Source organism: Myxine glutinosa, chromosome 5 (genome assembly GCF_964187855.1).
Source record: "Myxine glutinosa chromosome 5, kmMyxGlut1.1, whole genome shotgun sequence".
NCBI classification, from domain to species: domain Eukaryota; kingdom Metazoa; phylum Chordata; class Myxini; order Myxiniformes; family Myxinidae; genus Myxine; species Myxine glutinosa.
The window spans coordinates 167000179-167014794 of NC_136265.1; the positions used below are offsets into that span (position 1 = coordinate 167000179).

At 44.3% G+C, this 14616-nt stretch overlaps 1 protein-coding gene across 3 annotated transcripts in view; it reads left to right on the forward strand.

The window, feature by feature from the left end:
* The window catches only part of PLK1 (polo like kinase 1), a 33942-nt gene that overhangs the window by 12529 nt on the left and 6797 nt on the right, over positions 1–14616 (forward strand). For all 3 annotated transcript variants that reach the window (XM_068115636.2, XM_068115637.2, XM_078779029.1), the window contains exons 2-7: positions 992–1160; positions 2649–2793; positions 6217–6310; positions 6642–6846; positions 7040–7100; positions 7494–7594. In XM_068115636.2, the coding sequence (XP_067971737.2) occupies positions 992–1160; positions 2649–2793; positions 6217–6310; positions 6642–6846; positions 7040–7100; positions 7494–7594 (775 nt within the window). The remainder of the gene's footprint in view (positions 1–991; positions 1161–2648; positions 2794–6216; positions 6311–6641; positions 6847–7039; positions 7101–7493; positions 7595–14616) is intronic.

Sequence of the window (14616 nt, forward strand, 5' to 3'; positions counted from 1 at the left end):
GTCATACCAAACCGCTCGGTAAATAACATCTAAGCCGCGTCTGTAACTATATATATATATATATATATATGTTTTTATATATATATATATATGTTTTTATGTTTTTTTCCCCCCCAAAATGGTGGCTCCTAGAAGACTACTTTGGGTTGAGAGGTTTTCTCGGAATTTTTTTTCCATGAAGCTGAGCGATGTATTTTGTAGAACTGGTTGTATTTTGGACTATCCATATTTGACACTTGGGCACCACCATCACCCTGGCATTCAGTGTTGACCATCCCGTCTGTTTCTACATCGGGGAGTGCACAAGAGCCGTGCGCCTGGTTTAATCGACATCTTTGCGGCAATGCACATCAAACTGATTGTGGTTAAAAATAAATAAATAAAACTGTGTTTTAATTTTCAGTAAAAGAAGCAGGATTTGTTCTGCCAAGCTATTGGCTATTTGGATGTTGACAGCTAAAGTAATTGTATTTATTCTAATCTATGTAATACTCGAAGGCGCGAGGGGGGGTGGTCGATCCTTGTACAGCTAAAGGCTTTTTCCTACACAACCCCATTTGACCCCACGGGTGGACGCGGGATGTCGTCCCATGGTGCAAACCACTTGATTTTTCTCAATTAACTTTGCTTCTCAGGGTCTTCACACCCATTCAGTGTGCTGAGCAACAGTGAAAAATGTGGCGGACTTTTCTTTTCCGCGGGAGGGAGGGCGGAGGATGCCCTCCTTTGTGTATTCTTCTTCTGTATTCTTCTTCTATTTTCTTGCTGTAAAATAATCCTATCTATATAATAATACATTGGACATGGGATGTCATTGCATGGTGCAAACCACTCTTGAATGTCGATGCCTGCACTCTCACTCCCCACCCCCCCCCCATCTCTAAAGTCTTCTGCTAGTCGTATAATTTGTCCTTGCAAGTCCCCCCCCCTAAATCCCCCTTTGCCCTCTGGTCCTGCAATCTTTCTCCTTCCTTCTTTTCACCACTTGTAGTCCATGATGGAGCTGCACAAGCGTCGACGAGACATCTCCGAGCCTGAGGCCCGCTACTTCTTGAGGCAAATAATCCTTGGTTGCGAGTACCTTCATAAGAGCAACATTGTGCACAGAGATCTCAAGCTGGGAAACCTCTTCCTCAATGACAACATGGAAGTTAAAATTGGTGGGTGTGCTTCGTGTCTTGCAGTTTTTTGAATCTTTAGATGTATATTGTTTTTGGTAATGGAAGTTTTTGGTATGTATTGACTGAAGTATAACATGTCCAAATTGTCTGTTTCTGCTTGCTTTGTTCCGAGTTGCCCAATTTTACCTGCTCGGAGTATGTATGTATGTAATGTATGTATGCATGAATTTATATTCATTGATTTATTCATTAAACCGGGTTTAATGTTGATGGAAATGCTGGAACAAAAATTGCACATGCAGACAAAAATCATAAATGTGACACCAGACTTCAGGCGAATACAGTTGGAGCTTGGGGGTAGTGACACATTGTGGTGGACCACTTCCCAAAGTGCCCTCGGCAGCCTCATTTTTGTGACGTCTTTTTCTCTCTCTACTCTGAGGTGACCAAGTATTTTTGCCTTTCATATGACTTGCCCAGAGTTTTGTGTGGTTGCTGACCTCGCAGACTCGGAGCGGACATTCTAACAAGTACACCATCGAATCTTTGTTTTGTTTATTATTAGCTCACCTGGAGCGAAGTTCAGGGGAGCTTATGCAATGGTGCGTTGTCAGTCTGTTCGTCCATCAGTCTGTAAACACTTGAAACGTCTCCAAAACCGCTGATGGGATTGCGACCAAATTTGGCACAAATGATATTTGTTGTTTTGTGACTAAAGATTGTTCACGGCATTAAAAAAAAATTGGGTTTTAAGGGGGTTTACCGGGGTCAGTGGATACCGGGGTCAGTGGATCCAGGTTTAACACCCCCCCCCCCCAAAAAAAAAGGAATTTGCCTTTTCCTCTGAAACTACACACACTTTCGATGAAACGTGACCACAACCTTCATCTATGATGCACCAATGTTTGCTCATGGCACTAAGAAAATCGGTCTAAGGTGGTCTATGGAGGGGGTCAAAGTGGGTCCAGATTGGAACCCCCCCCACCCCCCCAAAATAGGTATTTGCTTTCTTTTCTGAAATTACACACACACTTTTGAAACTTGACCACAACCTTCACCACCCATGCTGTACCAAAGTTTGTTCACGGTGTTAAAAAAAATCTGCCCCTTGGAGGTCTACGGGGGGTTGCCCCCCAAAGTAGGTATTTGCTTTCTTCTCAGAAACTACACACGCAATTTCGATGAAACTTCACCACAACCTTGATCACCCATGATGTGGCATTGTTTGTTCAAGGCATTAGAAAAATTGGGGTCTTAGCAGGTATATAGGGTTGGGGGAGGGGAGGGGGTTGCCCCTCAAAAAATTTTTTTTTTCTTCTTCTTCTTTGTTTCCAGGCTTATGATTGTGTTGGTATGATTCTACATGCTGCCCTGTCTTCTAGCAACCATTGAAATTGGTTTAAAATACCCTTAGTCAGTGCAGTATACAGTTTATTCTACCAGGGGTAGTGCCCCTATGTTTATTATTAATGATTATGTTTTATTTATTTATTTTGCCCCCACCAATTGCATTGATTTTTCCTGCAGGGGATTTTGGGCTGGCGACCAAAATAGAGTTTGATGGGCAGCGTAAGAAGACACTATGTGGCACGCCAAACTACATAGCTCCTGAAGTACTCGGCAAGAAGGGACACAGCTACGAGGTGGACATCTGGGCGATGGGATGCATCATGTAAGCATCCCGCTGGTAGGATTAAAATTATTGGGCCGGATTACCAATGTCGGTTTTATTCTCAGAAATGTGAAGCATCCTTATAACAAAAATATGTATGTATATGGGGTGATCCATAATTAAGTCCCTATTTTAAATGTTGAAACGCGATGTTGATGTAAATAAAGCACAAATATTTATTGCCGTTTTAATTGACGAGCAAATTTCAACATGAGCTCGAGCAATCTCGGCACATTTTCTTGTCTTTCAATCGTTTCGCAACATTTTCTACTTGACGTCAGAAACTCCTCTGGCAAATCGGCAAAAGCGTTGTGGATAGATTTTTCTAATTCGTCCAAATTAGTGGTTTGCTGGCATACACTTTAACCTATCCCACAAATTTAAAGAGGGTTTAATCAGGACTAATGGATGGCCACTCAGTCCGTCGCCCGATCCACCTGTGGAAAGTGGGTATCCGACCAATTTGGAACTTTAATCAAAGTGCGGAGGGACACTATGTATATGTATATGTTATAATATATTATTCATGCACTCTGTCACCACAGTCTGTCCCACCCTGAAACAAACGGTCCTTGGAGAGAAAAATAATATTCAGCAAAAGTTGATACAAATTAATCCAAACCTACGGGGATTTTTTTTTTTTTTTCAGTCGGACAAAAAATTTAACCTGAACGGTGTATAAAACAAGACAGCTGCTTTGATCACTCCCAATTTTTATTTTTTTTCCTGTTAAGAAATTTGCTTTTAAGAAACATGATTATTTTGGAATTTCACAATAATACAATACATCAACCCATGATGTACCAGCATATTTAATAGGCCTCCCCAAAAAAAAATAGGTAGTTTCTTCTTTGAAACTACACACAATTTCGATGAAACTTTATCAAAACATTCATCACCTGTGATGTACTAAAGTTTGATCACGGCATTAGAAAACGGCCTTTGGTCAGTGTAGTGTACTGATTTATTCTATCAGGTGAGCGCCCATTGGTATTGCCCCTATTTTTTTTTTATTCTCGTATTTTTATCATTGGTTTCCAGCTAGTCTTGCATAAAAATTTTCATCTCTTTTGTCCCAATGCTTAATTATTGGAAGAGTTTTGAAGCATTTCCAAGTACAGTATCTGTCAGTTTATTGTATCGTGGACGATGTAAGTTGAATGCGTTGAATCATTCCGCACCAAACCAGCAGTCTTTGCTGTCTTCGACTATTGTTTGAAGATCATCTTCTGACCAGTAATGGCAGTTATGCCCGTTAACAAAACCACCATGAAAAACAGCCTCGTTGGTACAGATAATGTGCAACACACCTGGTTATCAATTCACTGTAGGAAATGCTCACAAAAATAAATTATATTGTTGTGATCATCTGGAAACACCTGCTTAACACGAGGTTTGTATGGCTTCCATCCTAAGTCCTTCAAAAGTACACAATCATTTATTCCACACTCCATCACCGCTTGTCTGATTGACGTCTCTTGGCTCTTTGTGAACATAACTTGTACCCGGTTAAATTATTTTCGGTGATGTCGCTGTGGTGTCTTATCTTGCGTCCTTAACTGAACCAGTCAGTTAGTTATCGTTTTTGGATCCGAAGTGGCATGTTGTCCCATTTATTGCCACCATTTTTGAACTGCAACCAGACTGCAGAACTTCACGTTGTTATTGATGTACCGTACTCTTTGCAGAACGATGTTGCTGCCATAGCAGTTTCTTGGCAAAGGTTGTAATGGGTGGTTTGCTTTGTTTTTGACTTACAATAAGGCTTTCTTCGTTCCTTCCCCAGTGTTTTGTCCTGATCGATCCTTTCAATCCTGAGCGTTGAGCAAGGAAGCAACACAAACCATTTTTTTTTTTTTAGGATTTGGTATGATGCGACTGGATTTTGAAAAACCGACCTCCCAGACTGAGGATGCTCCAACCCAGGGATTCTTTACTGTTTTTTTGTTTTGTTTTTTTTTAACACACTTTTATTTAACTTCATCTGAACTTTGTTTGCTTGTCCCGTTTCAAATATTTGAGCCGTTTCTAGGTTCCATACGTCCTGGACAGCTGAAATTTGGCCCATGGTCCTCTTTTCTGGTACATTTTCATCTATCAAAATTTAATAATAATAAAAAAAATACAAATTAAAAACAAAAGGCGTGTAGCCCTAAAACATGTTGTTTTTTTTCGTTGACTTGTTCTGCCATTTGCACCCTTAGCTTGACATGACCAGCCTAACCCTAACCCACCACATGAGCTATTTAAACTCATCAATTTGCCGATGCAATTTTGGCCATAAAAAAAATAGAAAAGCACAAGATGTATTATCTCAGTGTTGTACGATAATAAACTGTGATAAGAGGGAAGAACATATTACACATGTCAATCAATATTACACACAATTAATACACAAACAACAAGAGGATCAATGGGAACATTGATGTTGTTGACAACGCAACTCATATGTCATCAGCTTTATGGTGGTTCCTGGCCTGTCTTCATCGCCACCAGGGCTGAGAACCCGGTCTCAGAGTTACATGATTAAGAAAGGAACAACCACCTGGATGGCACGCTGAGTGACTGTCAATTTCGTCCAAAAAATTCACTTTCAAATTCGTGTTTCAGACCTGTAGAGTTTTGAAGATCAATCGGCACTTTCACTGGGTCATCCTTCATCTCGGTCAGATCAGTGGTGAACGGTCTTAATATCCAGCTTTCTGTTGGAATAATGTCCTGAAATCAGGTGATTACCGAGGCATTTTTGAGTGCAATGTTCAACCCAGTGCCACAGCTGGGTCTCCATTGAAGGTCATGGGTCTTGTAGCAGGACAATGACCCCCAACACACTTGAAAAAGCACCCAGGTATGGTTCAAGACAAAACGCTGGACTGTTCTGAAGTGGCCAGCAATGAGTCCAGATCTAAATCCCATTGAACGCCTGTGGCGAGATCTGAAAACAGCAGTTGAGAGAAGGCACCCGTCAAATCTGGGAGAACTGGAGCAGTTTGTGCAAGAAGAGTGGGCCAAACTGCCAGGAGAGGTGGAGGAAGCTCCTTCATGGCTATAGGAAGCGCTTGACTGCAGTTATTTTGTCCTACCTGTGCTGTGCTACCAAACATCAAGTCTGGGGTGTCAATAATTTTGTCGATGCCATTTCTTTTTATTTTCTGATTTAAAAGGAAATATTAAGTAAGTTCTGAATCAAAAACAAAGGTTTGTAATATTAACAGTGAAATAAAGAATTGTGGAGACAAAATACTTTTGTCAATTTGAACTTGTTTTTAGAAAAAATTGTGAGTTATTTGAAAAAAATGCAAGGTTGCCAATATTTTTGGCTACGACTGTATGTGAGCCTTGGATAACTTTTGTATGAATAAAAAAAAAAATGCTAGCCTTGGCATTGTTGTAAATGTGTTTAATTTTCATCCATCCTGGCAGGTATACATTGCTCGTTGGTAAACCACCTTTTGAGACTGTGTCACTCAAGGAAACCTACACGCGCATCAAGAGGAACGAGTACACCTTGCCACATGTGAGTTCACATGCTGCGAGCATCTTGTTTAAGGCCCAATTGTCCATTCCTTTTTTTTCTTCGTTTGCTGAAGTTTGTACCCCAAATGGTTAGAACTTTTTTTTTTCTCTTCGGAGTGAGTAGTCCACTAGTTATTTCGTCCGAGTGTTGCCCCCATTGCTACAATTCCTCATGCGATAATTGGGTGCCTTTCTCGCCGAACCTTTCGCATTGCTTTGTCACAATTAAATAAGCACTCGGTTAATCCATACTCTCCCAAGAGGCTTCTCCATGCAACTTGCAAATGGAAATGTCTGGCTTCAACTGACTTGTTCATTTTTGTGTACGGCAGACACTCAACGCAGCGGCGGGAAAACTTATCAAGTGCATGCTGCGAGGAGACCCAGGCACACGGCCCTCTGTAGAAGACCTCTTGAAGGACGAGTTCTTTTCTGATGGTTACCTTCCGATTCGTTTACCCACGACCTGCCTCACCATGGCCCCACGCTTCTCGATTGTCCCCCCCTCCCGGCGGCCTCTCTCGGATATCAACAAGGGTTAGTGTATTTGTATTCGTAAGCTTTATACACGATGAGCAAAAATGGTGGCCTTCCCACTTCCCCTCTTCCTTGATGTGATGTAAAGCTCTTCTAAGCCATCAGTCATTACCCAACATGCGTTTGCCTTTAATGCGATGTCCACCAAACCCCCTCCCTTCTCATTTCCCCTTTTCTTTGCATGTTCTTTTAGATTGTGCCCAAGGCGCTGAACAACTAAAGAGTGACAAAGAACAACCTGCTCCGGAGACCCGGTGGGTGTTTAGCAGCATGGGGTTAAAGTACGAGTTTTGTGCTCCTTAGAATAAAAATAAATTGCTGTTGGTGAAGGTTATCTATTTACATTAATTTCTGAAAGCATCTCACTTGTCACCCTCAGCCAAACTCTATTAAGAAATGTTTGAAATGGATGCTAAACATTTTGAGTTGACAAATTATTTGTTATCTATTCCAACCTGCGACATGCAAAACAATTAGGTTTTACGAGTAGCTGCAGGACGCAAACACGCTCCCTCCCCCCGCTCCCCACCCACCTTCCGCATCTTCACCTCAAATACCTGCTCTCCACTCGACCTCTTCATACCCTCCCCCCTGCCAGATGCTTTATGCAAAATATAACCCCCAATTATGTATTGCAATATCTCTAGGCAATGTGGAGATGGCTCTGAAAATGACGTCACGGAGATATTCAATCAGCTCAAGAGCCTGCTTGCCTCCAAACCATCTCGGCGCACAGTTATTTGTGAAGGTATGGACCTGGTTAAGGGTGAAGCTGAAATCCCACTGGAATACCTGAAAACTCGCATCTGATATTTGAGTCTACCCGTCCCTTCAATCTTTCTTCTCACCACTCACTTGGTTTCACCTTTCCAAGTTTTTTATTTTTTTATTTTTTATTTTTTTTTATTCCAGGAAATTGTTTATCAGAGGCCCTAACCTTGTTATGCTCCCTGGGTCTAAGAGCGATACTTCCCTCTTCATTCATTCATCCAACTCTTCTCTCGTATGTCTCATGGTCTTGAGTTTCTCACAATTCCCTTCAGGACTCTGCTGCCCCCAACCATTTTGTGGTCCCTCATTTCCACCTCCAAACTGGACTTACACCCACTAAGACCCTGTCTCCCAATAACCAGCAACTCAACTCTATTATACTACTAGCAGAGGTACCCGGCTTTGCACGGGAGTGGGAGGAGGAGGGGAGGGGGAAGAGGAGGGGAGGGGAACGGGGGGGGAGGGGGAAGGAGGGGAGGGGGAAGAGGAGGGGAGGGGAATGGGGGGGGAGGGGGAAGGGGGGGAGGGGGGAGGGGAAGGGGGGGAGGGAAGGGTGCGGGGGTGCCCAGGGGAAGAAGGGCCCCTCCCCTCCCCCTCCCCCCCACTTTCCCCTCCCCCCCCTCCCCTCCCCCTTCCCCCTCCCCCTCCCCCTTCCCCCTCCCCCTCCCCCCTCCCATCCCCTTCCCCCTCGTTCCCCTCCCCTTCTCTTCCCCCTCCCCTCCTCCTCCCCCTTCACACCAGGGGGGTTGACTCAGCCTGTCATCCCACCGAGGTCGGAAGTCGGAACTCATTGTCGTCAAATAAATGTAGCCTGTATGTTTCACTCTTTGTCACATGCCGTTGGTCCCATGTCAATCGGATGAAGTTGAAAAATTAACGTTACGAAGGTTCTCTGGGACGTACTGATTCCGAATAATGAAGTTGAAAAATTAACGTTCCGAAATACGCTAATTACGCTAACAGAAGCGCTGGAGGGAGCACTGCGCTCCCTCCCTTAGATTCCCTCCCTCTTCTGCTAGCGCTAATTACGCGTAACACACTAATTTTAAAACCCGAAGTTTTTTTAATTTTAAGGTGTGCTGTAGTCAGAAGCGCTAGAAGCGCTGCGCTCCCTCCCTTCGAATCCCTCTCTCTTCTGCTAGTGCTAATAATACGCTAATTTTAAAACCCGAAATTTTTTAAATGTTTATGTCTCCGTGACATTCCTGGGACCATCCCGAGTCGAACAGTACTTTCCGCTCGCAAATCCGTCCACGGGTTCTCGAGATCTTAGAGATCATAGATAGATCAGGATACAGACACAGAGGCCAACTCTACTTTATATATATAGATGGTGCCCACCTCTCATGTTCTGTTTTGCCCACCTCTTATTGTCGTCCCACTTTGACCCCTTTGCCTTATTTTCGCCATTTATTGAGCCCAAAGGCCTTCTTTTTTTGTTTTTTGGGTTTTTAACATTTTTATTTGTTTTAAACGAATGCATCAAATATTTTCATGGGAGAGTGACAGATGTGGTTTATCTACAATAAACAATTTTTAGATTGTTTAGCTTCAACTAAAAATTGAAGATACAGAATTATTTGGTATTTATCACAATTATTTGTCACAATTAAATAAGCACTCAGTTAATCCATACTCTCCCAAGAGGCTTCTCCGTGCAACTTGCAAATGGAAATGTCTGGCTTCAACTGACTTGTTCATTTTTGCGTACAGCAGACACAATGCAGCGGCGGGAAACGAACTTTATGAAAGCGAAACGAACAAATTTTACAAATAATTTTTTTTTTTTTTTTCGAAAACGAAAAGGTTTTCGCAAGAAAGATCATGGCAGATAGTGAGACCCAAAATCTCTCTTCCACCCATCTGTACCCCCAGGACATGTGCACCTGCACACCACTAGATTTTGCATCAAATATTTTCACAGCATCTCCAATAAGATACCCTTATTTTCATGTGGTCATGTTATTACCCTGTGTATTGTTTTGTTTTTAACCTGTGATGTCATAGATTTACAACAGTGTGGTGGTGGTGGTCAATTTTTGAAATGTGCCCCTGTTGGACAGCTGCTGGGCCCCACCCAAAAATTTTTTGTTTTGTTTGTTTATACACAAGATCGAGGCTCGTGAAAGAGCTAACATTAATCGCACAAAGTCAAACTGACACAAACCGACACATAAAACACAAAATAAGGGGAGCGGTAGACAAGATGGGGAGAGAGGGGGAAGGACACAAACACAACATTTAAGAGCAGGGACATCGAGAGAACTGTGGGAGGAAGAGGGCTTGGGGGGAGGTGGGAGGGGTATAAAACATATGGACACTGCAAGGACTTCCAGGAAAGAAGTTGGAATTTCGAAAAAGTGTATGGGGTGAATTAACGTGGGTAGAAAAGATCAAGGTTTTGGATGGGGGAAGACGAGAGATGGTGGTGAACAGCTGTTTTAAAGACCTGGAGGGAGGAGTGGGACTGAAGGGAGTGGTGGAGTTTGCTCCAGAGGTGGGAGAAAAGGTGAATGAAAGAGTGAAGGTGAGCAGAGAGCCTAGATTTTGGCAGTTTAACCATTTAGAGAGTTGCTGGCAGATCTTGTGCGACCTGTCGGAATATTTGGGGGACAGAGCACAGAGAGCTGGGGGGGAGCAAGGCGGGAGAGGAGTCGGTAGAAGACAGAAAGACCACCAACCTGCCTGCGGTGAGTGAGTGAAAGGCCCTCGGAGTTAGCTTCATTGCAGGAGATTCCAACGATTCTGAAAGCTTTGGCTTCAACAGCGTGAAGCCGAGCGAGGCGTGAGGCAGGAGCACTGGCCCAGAGGGGGGAACAGTATTCCATTGAGCTGCGGATGAAAGCCTTGTATGTGGTGAAGAGCTCAGGTGTGCCAAGGAAGGACTTCGCACGACGGAGGATGCCCAGTTGGCGACTGGCTTTGGAGGCCAGCTTGGAAATGTGGTTTTCGCAAGAAAGATCATGGCAGATAGTGAGACCCAAAATCTTGAGCGACAGAACTTCTTGGAGAGAATTGTTGAGAAAGTAGATGGGAGGGTTTTCCAGTCGGTCTTTTCGGAGAGACATAGTAAGAGTGTGAGATTTGTCAGGATTGATAGACATGTTCCACTTGTTTGACCAGTCTGTGATTTTGTCCAGGTCTACAGAGAGTGAGGAGGCTGCAGGCTGCCGATCTGAGGGATGAGGAATGGAGCGGCAGATAGTGGTCATCAGCAAAGAGATAGAGAGGATTTTCCAGAGAGTCGGAGAGATCATTGATGAAGACCAGAAAAAGCACAGGGCCCAGAACACTACCTTGGGGAACTCCAGCCAGAACAGGAAGGAGCGATGAGAAATGCATTCAGGGCCACACGTTGACTACGACCAGAGAGGAAGTCTGCAAGCCAAGCGTGGAGATTTCCATGGATACCATAGAGGGGAGTTTGGTGAGCAGAGCTGGGTGCCAGACCGTATCGAAGTCATGTGATATGTCGAGGGAGACCTCTGATTTCCTGTTTGGCATTGAGGACCTCCATCTATTGTTGAGACAGCAGAAGCAACATGTCGAACAGCAGTTGTTGCTTGATTCTGCCCACCATGGCTACCATCTTGTTTCCTGGTGGGCCTAGTATAGGCCTCTGCTGATTATGCACTGCCTGGCCTGATTTCCATTGGCTCTGGGTCAAGTGTTAAATTATTAGGTTTAATCAAGCCTGTACGCATATCTATGAAAAATCAAGACCATAAGTCTTAACAGTGGCGTAGCCGGGCTTGTTTGATACTTTAGTTGAAGAGGATAGATTGACCTGGGTGGAGATACCAGTTAGCAAATAATGTAAGTATTAAATTATTTTGAAGTACTCTAAGTCTCTAAGCTGTCTGTCACCATGGAAGTGAAGAGATTGCATTGATACACTGGTTTATTTCTATATGTTGGTCAGTTAGTCAACACTATCAAAGTGACCTCAGCACCATCCCGACACACACCACTGGCCGGAGTACAAATCCTGCCACCAACCTCCTTGAGAGAGGACCCAGTGAGTTGGTACTCATTTTGCAACATTTATATTTTAAAGCAACATTTTTTGGGGAGCTATTACCCCTCCAAGTTTCACTCTCGATCTGTTCCTGAGTTTGTGATCTCACCATAACCAATGTTGTGGGTTAGTCGGCCTGCAGCATGTGCAGTTCCTCTCCTCATCTGGAATTCACTCTGGTTGGCAAAGATGCGCAGATCGAGTGGGTCTCCTACTCTGCTCGCTGCAACGTACAGCTGTCCGTGTGTAAAAACACGTGACTGGTTCGACTGCTTCGACGACAGATTCGGCCTGTGAATGAATGGATGAATGAATGAAAATGAATGATCGTTTTAAGGCCATTTTCCCCGCTGGAGCGGGGGTTAGCCTTGCGGGCCCCATGACGATCATGGTTCCCTGTTTGAGGCAATTTTTTTTTATGGCCGGATGCCCTTCCTGACGCCAACCCTTGGTCGCCTCTTACGATGCGCAGGGATACGGTGTACCTATTCTAAATCGGGGTACACACCGTGATCATTCATCCCAGCAAGCTGGTACTCAATTTGCCGACCTCGGAAGGATGATAGGCTGAGTCAACCCCCCTGGCGTTAATTCAGCGATCGATCGGGATTCGAAACCAGGATCCAAGGATCCCAAGCCGGCACCCTGACCGCTAAGCCAACACCAGGCCTGTATGCCTGTATGGCATATAAATTAAAACGTCGGTCGGTGGTCAGCCATCGTACGTTGTAATGACGTCATAGACATCATGACGTAGTGTGACGGACGGACACAAAACTGCAGCTACTCTAATATGTAGGGTAACTGGGCTGAAAGAATCGAAACCTCTGAAAAACGGTGCCCAGCTGATTATCCGGGCAGTTGGAAAACCAGTCAATTGCTTGTAAGTCAAGGTTATAACTTAAAATATAAAATAGCTTTTACAAATAAATAATTTATGTATGTATGTCTCTATTGGTGCGTTTATATGTGTATGTGTTGATATATACTCTACATGACCAAAAGTATGCGGACACCCCTTCTGGTATGCGGTCAGCCACACCCATTGCTGACGGGTATATACAATCAAGCACACAGCCATGCAATCTCCATCGACAAACATTGGCAGGAGAATGGGCCGTACTGAAGAGTTCAGTGACTTTCAAAGTGGCACTGTCGTAGGATGTCACCTTTCCAACAAGTCAGTTCGGCAAGAGCTGCCCCGGTCAACTAAGTGCTGTTATTGTGAAGTGGCAACGTCTCGGAGCAACAACAGCTCAGCCGCGAAGTGGTAGGCCACACAAGCTCACAGAACGGGACCACCGAGCGCTGAAGCGCGTAAAAATCGTCTGTCCTCGGTTGCAACACTCACTACCAAGTTCGAAACTGCCTCTGGAAGCAACGTCAGCACAATAACTGTTCGCCGGGAGCTTCATGAAATGGGTTTCCATGGCTGAGCAGCAGCACACGAGCCGAAGATCACCATGCACAATGCCAAGTGTCGGCTGGAGTGGTGTAAAGCTCGCCACAATTGGATGCTGGAACAGTGGAAACTCGTTCTCTGGAGTGATGAATTATGCCTCACCACCTGGCAGTCCGACGGACGAATCTGGGTTTGGCGGATGCCAGGAGAACGCTACCTGCTCGAATGCGTAATGTCAATTGTAAATTTGGTAGAGGAGGAATAATGGTCTGGGGCTGTTTTTCATGGTTTGGGCTCGGCCCCTTAGTTCCAGTGAAGGGAAATCTTAATGCTGCAGCATACAATGACATTCTAGACGATTGTGTGCTTCCAATTTTGTGGCAACAGTTTGGGGAAGGCCCTTTCCTGTTTCAGCATGACAATGCCCCCATGCACAAAGCGAGGTCCATACAGAAATGGTTTGTTGAGATCGGTGTGGAAGAACTTGACTGGCCTGCACAGAGCCCTGGCCTCAACCCCATCGAACACCTTTGGGATGAATTGGAATGCCGACTGCGAGCCAGGCCTAATCACCCAACATCAGTGCCTGACCTCACTCATGCTCTTGTGGCTGAATGGAAGCAAATGCCACGCCAGCAATGTTCCAACATCTAGTGGAAAGCCTTCCCAGAAGAGTAGTCTGTTATAGCAGCAAAGGGGGGGATCAACTCTGTTGCTGCCCATGATTTTGGAATGAGATGTGATGTTTGGATGTCCACATACTTTTGGTCTTGTCGTGTATGTGTGTGTGTGTATATATATATATATATATATGTATATATATATATTATGTGTATATATTACAGGCAGTCCCCGGGTTATGAACGCCCGTACTTACGTACCGACCGCCGTAAAGCCTATGATTTTAAAAATCGAGTTACATACAAGAGTTACACTCTGAGAGATGTATCAAGAAAGTTACACATTTAAGAAATGCAAGACATCAATTGGAACGAGAGTGTTAACCTTTAATCATTATCTTTTCTTTTCTATCTAAACAGTTTAAGAAATGTTTCTTTAATGTTTTTTTATACCTATAGATGTTGTAGGTAAAATATTGTTATGAATTTGGGTAGAGGAGTATCTAGAGCCAGATAGATCTGTATTGGTAGGTATCTGACTGACGTGATAGGGAATTTTCCTGTAATTTCTATGTTTAGTCCGGTTTGTCGGTATAAGCTGTATTGGTGTCCCCGCCGCGAGGGGGGAGTTGGCCGTGCTAAATAGCGCAGTGATTATGGATAAAGTTCCCTCGTTCGTCGTTTCCCCCCTGTCGCCAAACCTTTGTCCCTTATGGCAACGCATTCTCATATAAACATTTGGATAGGTCCTTTGTGGACATTAATTAGTTCCCTCCCCTTACAATGACTGACCGGAACAACCAACAGGCAGCGGCTGCGTACAACGCCACCATGGCACCAAGCATCGAGCAAGGCTGGGAGCCACGCCCAGGAGGACTGTTGATTGGCCAGGGGGAGGGGTGAGCAACACCACAGGGCAGGAAGCACTCGGCCAATGGGAGGGCACCAGCGGAGCAGAA